Genomic DNA, 15,814 nt, shown 5'->3' on the forward strand with positions numbered 1-15,814 from the left:
TTATAGAATAAGAATCTGTGGTTAAGAATACAAAGAATAATATTGTATGCTTAAATTGGTTTAGAGAATAATAATATTTACTGTTAAGCACTTCCTATGTGCCTACTAGGCATTTGTTTCACTAAACACTAAGTGCTTTATTTATATGTATATATAAACCCTTTCGTCATTTCCAGCCACTCTATGAGGTCATTGTTATCATTGTCCCCATTTTGTGCAGAAGGAAACTGAAGCACAGAGAGGTTAAGAAACCAGCAGCAGAGCCCAGGTTTGGACCCAGGCATCCTGGTTCCAGAGCTAAAACTCTCAGCCCATCCTGAGGTTGGTGACCAGCCTACTTACAGACTTCTGTGCCACGCAGAACCACTGAAATGGAAATAATCTTGTCACTCACTGCATGCTGTCATTGCCTCGGCCACAGCATCTAAAATCATTGTGTGTCAATCACAGTTGGGTCAGACCACCGTCCCAATGTGTCACTGCGACTGTTTCTCAAAGCGTGGGGCTCCCAGGGATCAGAGAAGGCACGCGATGATTTTAGATGGCACAGCCAAAACAAAGGATGACACAGAATGAGACCATTCCTCCCTTTCCTGTCCTCTCTGGATCCAGCGTGGGCAGAGAGGAAACCTCAGATTAGTGCTGCTATGGCCTCAACGCCTCCCAGACCTGTCCTAGTTCTCTTCCGCAGACTCAGCTATGAGCCTTCAGCAGGCCCCCACCTCACTAGAAATTACCAACATGACCTAGTTCCCCATGTCTTTGTGGTTATTTCTATTTATGCCCTTCTATTTATGGCAGGCCAGGCTGGTTTTCCATTTGAATTATAATGTAAAGCTTCCTATTTAAATACACTGAATTGAATGAAAAAATGAGTAAGCAAATAAGCTCAGAGTTGGTACATGCTTGCATGTATGAGTGCCAAGTCACTTTAGTCGTGTCCGACTTTTTGTGGTCCTATGGGCTGTAGCCTGCCGGGCTCCTTTGTCCATGGGATTCTCCAGGCAAGAATACTGGAGTGGTTGCCATGCCCTCTTCCAGCAGAGTTGATACAGACTATACAAAAATCAAGAAGTGATGTAAGGGTGGAGGACATGGGGGACCCTTTGGAGTGAGATTTAGGGCTGGCCTGGAAGATTGAGCTTGGCATGTCGTCCCCAGTAGCTCATGTGGAGAACGTCACCAGTCATGAGGCTGGTCTAGCCAAGAGCTCTGAGAGACAGCCCTGAGCCACCCCGAGCCACCGCCACCCCCAACCCTGGGTGTTCTGCTGTCTCTGCTAACTGAACAAGCCCTGGGGTCACTTGGCCAGGCAGGCTGATCTTACTCCACCTCACCCCCACTCTGTGCCCACCTCAAGCCAGGAGGAGGGGAGAATAAGAGTGGATCTCTTCTCATGAAATGTTCAGCTCGACCTGCCTGTGGATACCACAGACAACCTTGCCCAGTGTCATCCTAAAGCAAACAAATGAATCAAAGGCAAAACAGGCAGGTCTGGTTTGAGTCAAGGCAGACTCAAAGTGACAGGGGTTTGCCGCGAGGCACCAGCATGTCCCCCAGCTCTTTGTCAGCAGGCAACAAATAGCAGGAGCCCAAAGGCCACTATGGGGACCCTGTCACAATTAAATGGGTCCGGACAGGCTCTCTTTCTGCACTGGCCCCTGAGGACACCTCTCCTCTGGGTCTGCCTGTCAACACCTGGGGGCCTCTCCTGTCCTGAAAGGGAATTTGCTGGGCAGCCAGCCACAGTCCTCAGAAAGTCCAGCTCCCAGCAAACTCTCAAGGTCAGTAGACTCTGTCTGCAGTGGACCTTCACCTTGTATCCTGGTCCATTTCCCTCTGATTATTCTTCCCCCGACCCAGCTCCTTGATCCAAGCCTCTTCATTGGCCTGGAGATCTGAATTACTTGTTTAAACTAGGGTATGAGTGACTAACCCATATAAAAACTGATGATCTGCAAAATGCCACGTTTAACCCCCAAAAGTGAATTACGAATTGTGGAATTTTAGGCGCAGAGAGAAGGGGTCTATTATACCTTAAATCACCACAAAGCAAGACGAAGGCACTGGTCAGCAGAGGAAGAAGGGGTGGTTTTCTAGGAGCCCAAATAGCAGTCCCACACCAAGACCACAACACCCATGCAGAAAGCAGCCCAAGCCATGCAGAAACACACAACACAGACACCAGCATGCTGGGTGGGCAGTTTCACGCTACCTAGACGACGGGCTGAGCTCCTGGTCTCCTTGATGAAGCTGGAGTTGGACAAGTTTGTCCTCCGGGAGATGAGGACAGGGATGCGGGTGATGGAGGGGCGGTAGCTGGGCACATTAGGGAGGTGCTCCACCAGGTTTGGGGGGGCAAGCCTGGGGGTCACTTGGCCAGGCGACTGATCCTGGACTAGGTGATTCAGCTCCATGTCCCGGCCTGGTTTAGCCATAGTGCTGAGGCCAGGGGGTCTCAGGCAGAGGCAGGACCCTGGGGACTGCAATGAGGAGCAGAGAGTTGGGAGAGGCAGAGAAGGTGGGGCTCTTCCCCACCAGTGCCAACACAGACCAGCCCAGGGCCCACCTGCACTTGCAGCAGTGCACCCAGAGTCTGAAGCACCACTCTTGTCCCTGGAGGGCAACACCAGTCGTGTGGCTGGTCCACCCACAGCTCTGAGAGACAGCCCTGAGCACCACCCAGTTCTGGCACTTTCTCTCCTTAACCAACCATCATAGCATTTCCTACTTTACAATCAAAGAACCTAGAACTCCTCAGGCTCTTAGGCTAACACTCAAACATTCTTAATCCGGTAGGATTTTCCATCCTAAAGAAACCCTGGAGCTCAATTAATTTCACTTCCAACCAGACACAATAACTTTTCCTAGGTTCCTGGTTCCCCAAATAGGCTGCATATTGGAATTGCCTAGGAAGGCCTGGCAATGCCTGATGCCCAGGCCCACCCCCAGAGATTCTGATTTAATGGTCTGAGGTGAGGACTGGCACCAGGATATTTTAAAATCTCCCCCAAATGATTGCAATCACAGTCATGAGAACTACGACTCAAGGCCACTGCTTCTCAAACACAAATGTGCAGAGAAACCTCCAGGGATCTTGTCACGGAGCAGGTTCTGCTTCAGCTGGGTGGTGTGGGGCCTGGGATTCTGCATTCTAAAGCAGCTCCCAGGTGACACCAAAGCTGCTGGTTTGAGAGCCACACTTTCAAGCGGCAGCAGACAGAGAGCCATGCCTCAGTGTTTCTCAAAGTGTGATTCCCAGGTCACCTGCTTCCAAATGACCTGGTGGAACCAGCCCCATGGAACCCTAGTTTGCACTCCCTGATCCTGGTCTTGCTCATCTTTGTGGGGTGCAGACTTAGTAGGTTTCCAGTAGATTTGGGCTAAAGTTAACAGAGCATGTTTTTCAAAGACCAGGTGGGAAGCAGACTCAGGACACCTGGGGTTAAGACACCTGGGTCCATCCCATCTCCAACGCTGGCTGCCTGGGAAACAGGCTCATGACCCCATTTATGGTCTCTTCCTTCAGGGCCAGGGATACAAGGTCACCCCCACTCTGCCCAACAACCCAGTGAGGTAGGTACTGTTACTGCCCCTCTTCTTGACTTGGAAGCTAAGTCAGTTAAGAGAGGTCACAGACTGGCTCCAGGTCACACAGAAAGGAAGGAGGAGGGGAGCCAGGAGTGACATGAAGGTCTGTGTCCTTGCTGCCCACACAGAGCCTCAGTTTTCTCATCTATAAAATGGTCTGTCTGCCTTCCAGGGCGTCTGGAGCACTACTAGCGCTTTGAGGATTGTGGAGGTTTGCAAGGCCTGGGTTCAGGGTCCAGCTGGCCTCACTCTCCTAGACTCTGGCCTGTCGTCCCTGAAGTTCTCAGGATTAGGGGTCAGAGTGACAAATGACCAAACTTGTACCAAAGATCTCAGCAGTAAGGAAAAACTCAAAAGACACAGAGTCTAGGACATGCTTTCAGCAAGCTCTGGTCCCAATTTTCATTCAAGTATGATACATTTGAGCCAAACTCTCACTGGTCTGTAGCCTAGAGAGTTGTGGACCCAGTGAAGAGGTTGGCAGGAGGGATTAGCTGGGAGTAGGGTTTCCCTAGGCCTCCTGGGGTCCTGGGGTTTCCCAGATGGTGCAGTGGTAAGGAACCCGCCTGTCAGTGCAGGAGATGCTAGAGATGTGGGTTCGATCCCTGGGTCAGGAAGATTCCCCTGGAGTAGGAAATGGCAAACTGCTCCAGTATTCTTGGCTGGAGAACCCCATGGACAGAAGAGCCTGGTGAGCGCCAGTCCATGGGGTTGCAGAGTCACACAGGACTGAGTGAGTGAGCACACACACACCTGCAGTCCTGGTGGGGTGGGGGTGGGGGGAAGGTGGGGGGCAGGGCCTCAAGGCAGTTCCTTTGGGGCCTTTGAAATACATCATCAGACTCTGATTATGTGGTCCTAAGATGCAGAAAATGGGTTTTGCCTGAGGATGGGATGCGTTGGGGAGCGGAAGGAATTGAGAGGCAGAGGGCGAGGGCTTGCCCCTGTGCCCTGGCTACCCTCAGCCTCAAAGAAGCCTGGGCATTCGTATGCAACCCCACCCCCACTGCACACCTACCTCCTGAGCTGTCGGCCAAGGCCTCTTCTTGCAGCTCCTGTGAAAGATAAAGAGGAAACCAAAGCAGTGACCATCCAACCATCCCTGCCCTGGTCCAGCCCAGCCAGTGTCGGGGGATCTGCCCTCAGGCATCTTCATGGGCCCAAGTCTACTCCTTACCCTGCCCGCTGGTTACACCTTCAGCCCACCTTCTGGGGCGTCCAGTGCACACAGGAGCCCCAGGCCCCAACACCTGGACCTGTCACATATCATGAGGGGAAATTCTCGGGCAACCCTTTGTGTGTGGAGACAAAGCAACTAAAGCAGCCCCCCCGGCACTCTCCGCCTGGCACCACATTTCACAGCCTACAGCCGTGTACAAAACTCTGGAGAGGGGTTTTTAGCCCCATTTTACAGAGGTGACCACTGAGGCCCATAGAGTCACATAGCCACATGAGGACTGGAGTCCAGGACCACTGCTGCCCACTCATGGCCATGTCGCCAAGGCCCTTCTTGATGCCATCTGATCCCTGACACAAGCAGGGCCTTACGGCAACTACCAGCCCACTCTTCTCCATTCGGTGGGCATCTCATCAGCTGAACCTTCACCCCCCCCCCACCCCCCATACACAAAGTGGACAAGGCCCCAGCCCCTTCCACTGACTTTGCCCCAGGCCTCCAACGTAGCCAGGGCACGAGGCCTGGCGCTGCTCCATACCTGGTGTGAGGTGCTGTGGTCCTGGGCTCCGCCTACTCCGTCCTGCTCCTGGGCTCCACCCACTTCACTCTGGTCCTGGGCTCCGCCCACTTCACTCTGGTCCTGGGCTCCGCCCACTTCACTCTGGTCCTGGGCTCCGCCCACTTCACTCTGGTCCTGGGTTTCACTTTCTTCGCTTTGGTCCTCCTCACTCTGTGCCACCAGGTAACTATCCAGCAGGACACTGTGACTGTGAGGGGGCAGGAGGCAAGGTCTGGGGTTAGGGATATTAAATGTTTTCTAAGCTGCGCTGAGTGCCAGGCTCTGTTCCAGGAGCTGGGACACAAAGATGCCTAAGGATCATCCCCGGCCTCTTGAAGCTCCCAGCACCGGGCAGGCGGCAGATACCACGTCCTGTTAACAATCTCACAGTCTGCATCATGTGCTGGAGCAAGCGGCTGTGAAGGGCACAGCCACAATTCTGCTAATTAGGAGGGCTTCCCAGAGGAGGTGGCCTGTGAGTTGGAAATAGGTGGGGAATGGTGTCCAGGAAATAGGAACAGCATGTGCAAAGAAAATCCTGGAGCATGGTGTTGAGGAAACATCCTCTGCAGCAGGGGAGACTAATGGGCACTGTATGGTGTTCAAAATCTATGCCCAGCATTTCCCCTCTTAGAGTCTCCAGACAACCTTGAAGATGGAGGCAGAGAAGGAAGTATGAGAAAAGTGAAGCCCAGAGAGGTCAATTGGCCTGACCAAAATCACACAGCATATTGTCCCACATCACTCAAAATTCAGACACACACCCTGATTTCTTTGGATGTCATGAGACCAGAGCCACACTGCAATTGCTGAAGGTTTCAGGGGCCCCTGGCCCAGGCAAAGGCACACATGAGTGACAGGGGGCCAGGGTTAGACTATAGGGAGCAGAGGAGAATATGGCAAATTAGAGAACCCCTGCCCATCTGAATCAGCAACTCCATTCTGCTTGGAATGGGTGCCCCGTGGCCAGATCTGCTGATTTTCAAGAAAAGACTGAACTACACATTTGAATGTGGAATCTCCCCATCTTTAGAGGCTGATAATTAATCCAAACTAATATCTATATTAAAATATGTATGATCTACATTGACATCTATATTAATATGTCAATATCTCAAAGAGCCTGTCTCCAGGCTAAATTGGGCCCTGAGATGCCTGTGTGCAGTCTCTGGATTAAAATGATGACTTGGGACCAAGGGCTAATGTGATTTTTGTGGTTAGAATTAGATCTGGCTTCCTAGCAGCCTCAACCCACACCATGGACCATTGTCACCGAGGAGCTAATGGAGGATGCTCTTTCTGCTGCCCAGAAAACCTGAATCCCCTGTCCTCTACCCAAAGAGGCAAGTCTCAGCCTCTGAGGTGGGTGAGGAGATGGGGCCCAGTTGGTTTGGAGACAGCAGCCTGGGAGAAGGAATCGGCCAGCAATCATATTATCACAGCAGTTCCCAGGGGCTGAGTGCCAGGCACAGGGCCAACCACTTGTCCCACCAAATCCTCACCCAAATGACCCTAATAGCCCAGCTGCGATTGATCCCATTTGAGCTTAGTAATTGGAGGCTCAGAGAGGTCAGATGGCCTGGCCAAGGTCACATAGCCTGTACCAGGTGAACCTGGATAAAAGATGGGCATATCTGACCCCAGTGCCAAGTCCTTAATATTCCACTGCCAGCCTCTGAGTGTCTGCACAGCCCCAGGTGATGTGGATGAGTGACCTGAGTGTCTGGAGGATTCAAGCACCCAACTCATTTTCTTTCTCTTCATTGTATACATATTTCCATTTTGAGGCACCTGAGTTGTCAGATTCTATCCTGCCCAGGAAGAAACAGATTTTCTTAAAGAAAAGGGCATATTATGGCTTTCACAGGGCTTGGCACTTCAGCCTTCATGGGCCCCTTCCTCCATATATATATTTTATGACTGCATTTATATGAAGATTGACATGGTAATATTATATTTAAAATATTCTCTTCCATCTTAAAGTTCATTTGTTGGGCCTGCTTTTGAAAGAAATTTAAATGTTCTTTGCATGCTAAGTCGCCTCAGTCGTGTCTGCACTTTCTGACCCTATGGACTGTAGCCCACCAGGCTCCCCTGTCCTTGGGATTCTCCAGGCAAGAATATTGGAGTGGGTTGGTATGCCTTCCTCCAGGGGATCTTCCCGCCTCAAGGATCAAAGCTGTATCTCTTATATCTCCTGCATTGGCAGGTGGGTTCTTACCACTAGCACCACTTGGGATGCCCATGTTCTTGGAGGGCTTCTAAAAGTATTACAGAAACCATGCCCTCAAGCCTAACAGAGAAGAAGGCCCTGCCCAGAAGGGGTGGATAGGCTGGTGCTGCAAGAAGCTGACTTGACTCTCCTTCCCTGAAACAGATGCAGTGGCCTCCTCGGTTCTCAGAGCATGAAGGCCCAGAAAATGAGCTTCCCACAGTCCCAGTCAGAGACTTCCTGGGGTCTTGCTCATTCTAGAATCAGGCCTGGAAAGCAAGTCCCTGGGAAGCCTCCATTTGCTTATCTGTCAAGTGGGTAGGACTTGTCCAGCCTCTACCATACAGCCTGGCCTTTTTTTTTGTTTGTTTTTTGGCCACACTGCACGGCATGTGGGATCTTAGTTCCCTGACCAGGGATCAGAGCCATAACCCTGCATTGACAGCACAGAGTCCTAACCACTGGACTACCAGGGAAGTCCCAGCCTGGCTTATTTGAGTGAGGTCAGAAGTGCCAGTAAGAAGCCAAGAGAAAAGTCAAAAAATCTCCCCCTGTCCAGAGTCATCTGGGTTCTCCATCTCTAAACACAAGTAAGTTGAACTGTTCCTTGTCTGCAGTACCAGATGTCTGCTTAAGAGCCCAGCCTGACCTGGGACACAATCCCAGCTCTGCGCTCGCTGCCAGGGCAACCTGGATGTGTGGGCTGCTGTCTCTGGGCCTCAGTGCTCTCATCTGTGAAATGGGATTAGCAGTAGGAGCCCTGGCACAGCATGTGGCAGGGAACACAAGTGCTCATCAAATATTTGACAGCTGTTATTAAGACTGTTCCTGTCGTAGTTATTATTAATCCCAGAGGAGGAGGCGATCTATGAATCACCCACAGAGATGGAAGAACATTTTACACAAACATCTCCAGCTATGGAGACACCATAACAGGCCCGATGGTGGCCCTGTCAGCCTCACCAGGGGCTGTTTGGGGACCCATGTACCAAAAAATCTTATTGCCCCTGGTTGGGAGTGTTCCCACTGCCTGCCAAGGCCCCCTCCTGACCTGCCCAGAAGCAGCAGGCCATGAGCTTCTGGAAAGCTCCCAAATTCCTGGGATTTGCAAGCAGAGGCTCAGACAGACTGGCTGAGGCGGGGAACGCAGAGATCCTCGCTCTCTGAGTTAAAGATGTGGGAAGTAGCAGCTATAGCCTCTGGCAAGAGTTTACCAGTCCACTGCTCCTCCCTCAAGTCACAAAGCAGGCCGTGTCCCCAACTTAAGGACCTCACTGTAGACTCTTTGCCCGGCATCCCTCAACCCCGAAAGAATGAAGGAGGGGAGCCCTTAGGGAGAATCAGGCACCTACTTGGGTCTTGCTGACTTTGCCAACAGGGACGCGCATGATGCAGGAGCTCAGCTGGGGGCAATGACATTCATCCCAAGCCCCGGGTCGGTGCGTGCCAGTGGAGAACTGGGGAGCCCTGGCCCAGCCCCGAGTCTGCAAGGCGAACTCCAGAGCCAGTGTGACTGAGCCTCCAATCCCTCCTGCTTCTAATCAGATTGAGGGGATGTGCAGGGAACTCTGTAGAAACGCCCCCAGGGAGACCAGGTGGGGACCAAAAGGCTGTGGTTGCTAGGAAAAGCCGAGCTGTTGCCAGCAGAGATCGGGTCGCTAGGCGACCATCTGCCCGTTACCAGGGCCTGCGCGTCATCAGTAACCCCTGTGTCTCCACAGAGCTGGCAAGAGCATCCTTCCCCAGGCAGCAACAGCCCGGCCGCCTGTCCCACGCCTGACACCCTCTGGCGTTGTGCCTGGGATCAGCTACTCTGTCATCACAAGACCCTTGTCCTTACTTGGGGACCTAGGCTCCAAGGTTCCCTGAGTCTGAAGTTCTGGGCAAATATTTGCGTGACCAGGTGCGTGCCTGGGAGTGTGTGGGTAACTGTATGCGTGTGCTTGTGTGTAGTGTGGATGCGTGCAGGTGAGTGCCCCGTGCCTGTGTTACCTGTGCATGTCCGCAGGCTGTGTGGGGTATAAGCGCCCTGAAGACACGCACGTGTGCACATAATCCAGCATGTCTGTGTCTGTGTGCAGGTGTGCATGCACAGTGCAGATACATGCGGCGTGCCCGTGTGTATTAGGCAGAGAACAGAGAACAGAGAACGTATGTGTACTTAGTATGCTTGCCTGGGTGCACTGGCTCCCTGTCCTTCACGTGGTGTTTTAGTTCAAGAGCCATGGCATATAAAGGGATTTGTAGGCCTGTGTGTTGGGCATGTGTGTGTTCTGGCAGAACAGCTCAGAGCTCTGCACTATACCCAGAGCCAAGTGGAAAGAAGAGAGCAGATAGGGCTGTCCTAATGAAGACCCAAGCAGCACCTAAGGTCTTCACCTAAGGGAGGGGCACTCACCTGAGAGTGAGAGCATCCTGGCTCTGGAGGGGCCTAGAGGGCAGAATTAGGACCAGGTCACAGAAGCCAAAAGGAAGCACTCCTAGTTTTGGCAGAAGAAATAATTTCCTAAGTCAGAGGTATGTGTGGATGGAATGGATAGCCTTTGAGAGGTTGTGAGTGCCCCATTATTGGAGGCAAGCAAGTAGTTATATGGCCTCCTGCTAAGGATGGAAAGATTATATGTGAACTGGGCAAGCGCGGACTCAAAGCAGAGGAGACTAAGCAGGCTTCTAGCTCCCAAATCCTATGTGGTCTCATGATTTAACTGCTTCCTGACTGAGACTAAAAGTGACTCTTAGTAGAGATGAGAAGGTTGGTGGTTTTTGATGGACCACATACTCCACACCAGGTCCTACTGCATCTGTTCTCAGCCGGCCCTCTGGCCACTGGGCAGGGGCTATTATCCCCCCCTGCCAGACCTCCCATTTTACAGATATAGAGGCGGAAGATCTATGCCTACCTGCTGCTCACCCAGGTCACTCTGCTGAGAGAAGCAAAGCTTGGGCTCCTAACACTCGCAGCGCTGTCTTGCCTTACGCCATGGCCAAAGGGACAGGGAGGCAGGGTGTGGGCCAAGGGGCACCAGGGAGGGTAGAACGACAGGGACAGGGAACAGCGCCAGGGGGTGAATCAAGGGGAAGGACTAAATCACCCGGTCTGATCGAGGGGAGAGATGAAATCACCCAGCCACCTCGATGCTCCTCCTGCTTCAACCTCTGCACAGTGCAGCTGCCAGCCTGCATCACTCCCCTGCTCACAAACCTTCCACGGCTCCCTATTGCTCCCAGGAAGTCATCAAGGCCTTCACAATCCAGAACCTCTGGAGGATCATCTCCCCCCACTTCAAGTTACACTGTTACTCTTCCTGGGCCATGCAGGCTGCTCCTGAGGCTGCAGTTCACTTCCGCCTCCTTGAAACACTTTCCAACTGGGCCTCCAGGTCCCACCCTCTTCTCATCTCCCTCTCCTCCTCCTTGGTCCTTTCTGGTTCCTCCTGAACTCCGATCTGGCCTTTGGGTCTCTGCTTCATCCATACTCACTCCCCGGACACCTCCTCTAGCCCCACTTTCAATTCCACCTACAAGACCAGACACCTGCCTTTACATGTCCGGTCCAGCCTCTTACCCCCTAACCCCACTCAGGCATCCAGCCATCTGCGCGTCACCTCCACGTGCATCCATCTCGCCATCTGCCCTTCTGTCCGGCTCACGTGGTTCAGGATCCTCTCCCCAAAACCTCCTTCTTGTGGAGGTGCATTCTACATTTGTTTGCCTGTATAGGGGTGGGTGGGGTGGGGGTGGTTGTTGAGTGTTGGGTATTGTGAATCCCAAGGTCATTATGAGCCCAGTGGAGGTCTCCCAGCAGCCCCCTAGCCTCTCTGATCAGTGCTCAGCGGTTCAGCACACAGCTCAGAACAAAGCGAGGAGCTCCCATGAGCAGCAGAAAGCATTCCCACCCCAAAAGCCACAGCAGCCCCTCCCTGGGTCATCCCTAAGCCAGGCACACAAGTGTCTTACTCATGCACCTCCTCTTCGTCTTCCTCCTCCTCTCCGCCTTCCACCTCCTCTTTCCCTTTGCCTTCTTCCTCCTCTTTCCCTCCGCCTTCTTCCTCCTCTTTCTCTCCGCCTTCTTCCTCCTCTTTCTCTCCGCCTTCTTCCTCCTCTTTCTCTCCGCCTTCTTCCTCCTCTTTCTCTCCGCCTTCTTCCTCCTCTTTCTCTCTGCCTTCTTCCTCCTCTTTCTCTCTCCCTTCTTCCTCCTCTTTCTCTCTCCCTTCTTCCTCCTCTTTTTCTTCGCCTTCTTCCTCCTCTTTCTCTCTGCCTTCCTCTTCTTCCTCTTCTCCGTCTTCCTTCTCCTCCTCTTCATCTTCTTTCTCCTCTTGAATCCGAGGCAGCTCCCTGAGTTGAGGTCAGAGGCAAGAGATGAGGTCACTTTTAGCTAGCTGCATCCCAAGTCCCCTTCCTGCCCCAGTTCTCAGTAGGATGTCCTATAACTGCAAGATTGCCCCTGGGGAGCCCTGGCCTCTCTCTAGCAATGAAGGCTCCCTCCCTGCATCAGGGGCCTGTCCTGGCCCCCAACCGCCCTGGTGCCAACCCTAGGTCACCCCTCACCCTCCCTGGTCCTCAGTTTCCCCATCTTTGCAATGTAGGTCATGGACCTGTGGACCTGAGGCCTCCTGACTTGAGCAGCTAAGACTCCACAGGGACTGAACTGAGAAGCTTCTGTCCTTGCAGAGGGTGACCTGGCCATCACTACCATGGTTACACACTCCCTTCCTTGATGACCCTGCAACTCCCTTCTGGAAATGTATCCTGCAGATATACACACATGCACGTTCAGGGACATGGAACAAGAGTGCTTGTGGCAGAATTATTTAAAATAATAAAAATGGCCATCAATAGTGGACAAGTTAAGTACATTCTGGCATATCCATACAATGAAATTCTATGCAGTTGAGAAAAATGAGTATGATCTCCATGTTCTCAATGCGGAAAGATCTCAAGGTACCTTGTTGAATGAATGTAATAACGTCGATGTATGTGATATGCTTTTGTGCAAAAAAAATGAAGGGGATCCATGGTCACATATGCTCAGATAGGCCCTGGAAAGTTACAGAAGAACTTGGCAACTGTTGTGCCCATGGGGAGAAAGATGTGTATCTGGTAGGAGGGAGAGGGAGGAGAAGGTAGGCTTGGTCCCAGCTCTCTGCCCTTTTGTACCTTGGGGATTCTGTACCATAGGCCTGTTATCTTCCCAGACAATCTTTTTTTCAGGGCCTTCTCTGGCTCCCACCTGGGCATCTGCTCCACCACCTCATCCTTCTCTTCATCAGCTGGAGCTGCCTCTGAGATCCGCGGGCTGATGCTGGTGCTGCCCGCCTGGTGTTCATCCTCCTCCCAGTGAGGGTCAACCTCTTCTAGGATGAGATCCGACTCCTCTTGCTCTCCAGGGAGGATGCTGACTACAGGGGACACGGTATGGGAGAGAGTGGGCCTGGGCCTCTGAGTCCCAGGGACCACACAGGGAGCCTTGGTCATCATCAGCCACGCGCCAGTTCTCATCCAAGCAGTGGAAACAGCAGTTATCACTGGGCCATTGACAACCAGGCCAGTGCTAAAGTGATGCACGGGGGCCCACAATAATTCACCCTGTCTCCTTCCATTAGTTTCCCCTTTCTTTTTCCTTTTGAAACAAGGCTTCTCTGGTGGCTCAGATGGTAAAGAATCTGCCTGCAACGCAGGAGACCCAAGTTCGATCCTTGGGTCAGGAAGATCTCACCTGGAGAAGGGAAGGGAAACCCACTCCAGTATTCTTGCCTGGAGAATCCCACAGACAGAGGAGCCTGGACTACAGTCCATGGGGTCACAAAGAGTCGGACAAGACTGAACAACTAACGCTGTCACTATAATTAGTCTTTGTTTCTCAGCAGGGCTTCCTTCCTGGAGGTCTGTACAGAAACAATGCTTCCAAACACAGTATTGCAGGTGACGCCATGAGACCTGTGCTCAAAGTCCACCCTGCCGTATCCAGGTGCAATGCCCCGGAATGTCCCGAGGGCTACAGAGGGAGCTTGTTCACCACCTGTTCTCCAGATGCCACCCCTGCCGACAGCATACTTCATGCCCATAATCTCAGAACCTGCATCTGGGAGTCTAGAAAGATTTTCTCTTGAACTGGAGGCTCCACCTCCAAGGGAATTTGACTTTCTCATGGACATGGTCTCACTTTCAACATTTCTCCATGGACTCTGGTCCCTGGCAGAGAAAGTGGGGCTGTGAGCGTGGCAGAAGCGGGTGCAGGGGAGGTTCATCAGGAGCTTGAGCCCACCCCCAGACAGGAGAACGGGGAGAAAGGTGAAGATTACCTGGGAGCAGGTGGTCCCCCAAAGCTCCAGGGGTCTTGGTGGGCCTGAAGCCAGGTGTGAATTACTAACGGTGACTTTAAGTGGAAGCTGGCCTCAAGTCTTCTCCTTTGACTCTGGGAGTTATTGTTCATAGTGCAGGATAATAACAATAGCCCCAGCTACACTTATTGAGCATTTACTATGTGCCAGGCCCTGTACTAAGTGACCCATGGATTAACTCAATTAGTCCTCACATCAACCTTTTGAAGTGGGAATAACTATTATCCCCATTTTATTTTCCCTCTTTTATGTTTTAGTCCCCATTTTACAGATGAGCAAACTGAGATGCAGATTAAGGCTTTCTTTTATAGGGTGTTTCCCTCACGCCAGGCTCAGGGGCAGTCTCCTTCCAGGAGTTCTCACTCCCTACTCCTGCCTCCTGTCTTCCAGGTACGGATGTTATCCTGCCTCACAGAGGAGGTGCCCACCACATCCTAGACTACAGTCCTATCTCCCCTATCCCTCTAAGCAGCCTGGATTTTGACCAGGGAAGATCCTCCCACTGTGGCCCTGAATCCAGTGGTGGGACATACAGGTCATAGGTGCTTACTGTTCTATGTTGTCACCAAGCCTTGGTGTGGGGTCTTCATCCGGACCACCCCTTGAGGGTGCAAGTTCCTGCTTGACTCCCAGGGGCCACCCATGGGACAGAATATCCCCTGACCTGTGAGCTCATGAGCTTTCACAGCAACCCTGCAGGGTAAGGACAGTCCTCTCCCCATTTTATAGACCAGACAGGCTGAGTGACTTGTCTAAGGCCACACAGGATGCCAGAGGCAGGGCCAGGTCCCCTGACTCATTTCCCAGGTGCTATCCTAGGTGACAAGCGTGCCCTAGAAGCACCTCCCCGGCACTGGCAGCCACTCCATGACAGGCGTTGGATGCCATCCTTGCTCACATCCTTGCTTTCCCTCTCATTAACCCTTTTTCTTTAGGTACTAATTAGTGAGTAGGCATTTTACAAGCATTTCCTCCTTACATCTCTGCGCCAGGCCTATCCCCATTTTATAGCCAAAGAAGAGGATGGTGCCTGAGATCACCAGTCAGAAAGGGCAGGCAGGGTGTACCAATTCTGGGGCGGGGCCCTACTGTCCCTGGAGCTGTAAGGTGGGACCCTCTCTGCAGGCATCTGACTCTTAGCTCTTCTGGCTTTTCCAGGGTCCATCCAGGCAGCCAGGTCACAGATGGGGCCACGAAGCGCTATGGATGCTCAAACTCACATGGAAACTGCTGCTCCATCCAGGGCTTAAACTTCACCCTGGAGTGCCTCAGGGCACACCCCTTCCTGTGCAGTATCCTCCCAGCCTAGGGCAGTCTTCAGGCTGCTGACTCCAGCAGCGCAGGTCGACTGCCCCATACAGGGAGGGAGCTGCTGCTTCTAGGACCAGCCGACAGGGAGCCCAGGGGCATGGATTCTAGGCCAAGGCTTCCACCCGGTCCCTGGATTGCTGGCAAAGCCCTGGCCTGTACTTAAAACCCTCATCCTCCCTGGCACACCTGGATCATGACACCTGCTCTCTCTCTCGCTAGCCCAGACCCGCATCTTCTGGTCCCTGAAGCACTAACTCCTCACTAACTGGGTATTTCTCAAAGTGTGGTCCTCTCCACTACACCATCATCAGAATCATCTGAGCAAGTGGGTGCTTCTTGAAAGTGCAGATTATCAGGCTCCCACACTCTTTAAATTGGGAGGTCTGGGTGTGGGACATTCTTCATAGCCACCCCCAGATGTCACCTGAAGTTCAAGAACCCCTGCTTCAGCGGCCTTCTCTGCCTCCGATGCTAGCTTAGCCTCAGAGTACTCTCTGCGAAGTCACTGCCCTGCTCAACCACCTCCAACGGCTCCCCGTCACCTACAGCCTAGTCCCCTGACATCAGGCCCCGACTTTTCTAGCCTTACCTCCCGCATCAAGGACTCTGGGCTCCCGATCAGC

At 52.5% G+C, this 15,814-nt stretch overlaps 1 protein-coding gene across 2 annotated transcripts in view; it reads right to left on the reverse strand.

The window, feature by feature from the left end:
- CNGB1 (cyclic nucleotide gated channel subunit beta 1) overlaps nt 1–15,814 on the reverse strand; it is a 66,324-nt gene that overhangs the window by 39,463 nt on the left and 11,047 nt on the right. For both annotated transcript variants that reach the window (XM_060397985.1, XM_027977551.3), the window contains 4 exons: nt 12,770–12,938; nt 11,497–11,874; nt 5,307–5,535; nt 4,610–4,646 (listed from right to left, as the gene is read on the reverse strand). In XM_060397985.1, the coding sequence (XP_060253968.1) occupies nt 4,610–4,646; nt 5,307–5,535; nt 11,497–11,874; nt 12,770–12,938 (813 nt within the window). The remainder of the gene's footprint in view (nt 1–4,609; nt 4,647–5,306; nt 5,536–11,496; nt 11,875–12,769; nt 12,939–15,814) is intronic.

Source organism: Ovis aries, chromosome 14, assembly GCF_016772045.2.
Source record: "Ovis aries strain OAR_USU_Benz2616 breed Rambouillet chromosome 14, ARS-UI_Ramb_v3.0, whole genome shotgun sequence".
NCBI lineage: Eukaryota > Metazoa > Chordata > Mammalia > Artiodactyla > Bovidae > Ovis > Ovis aries.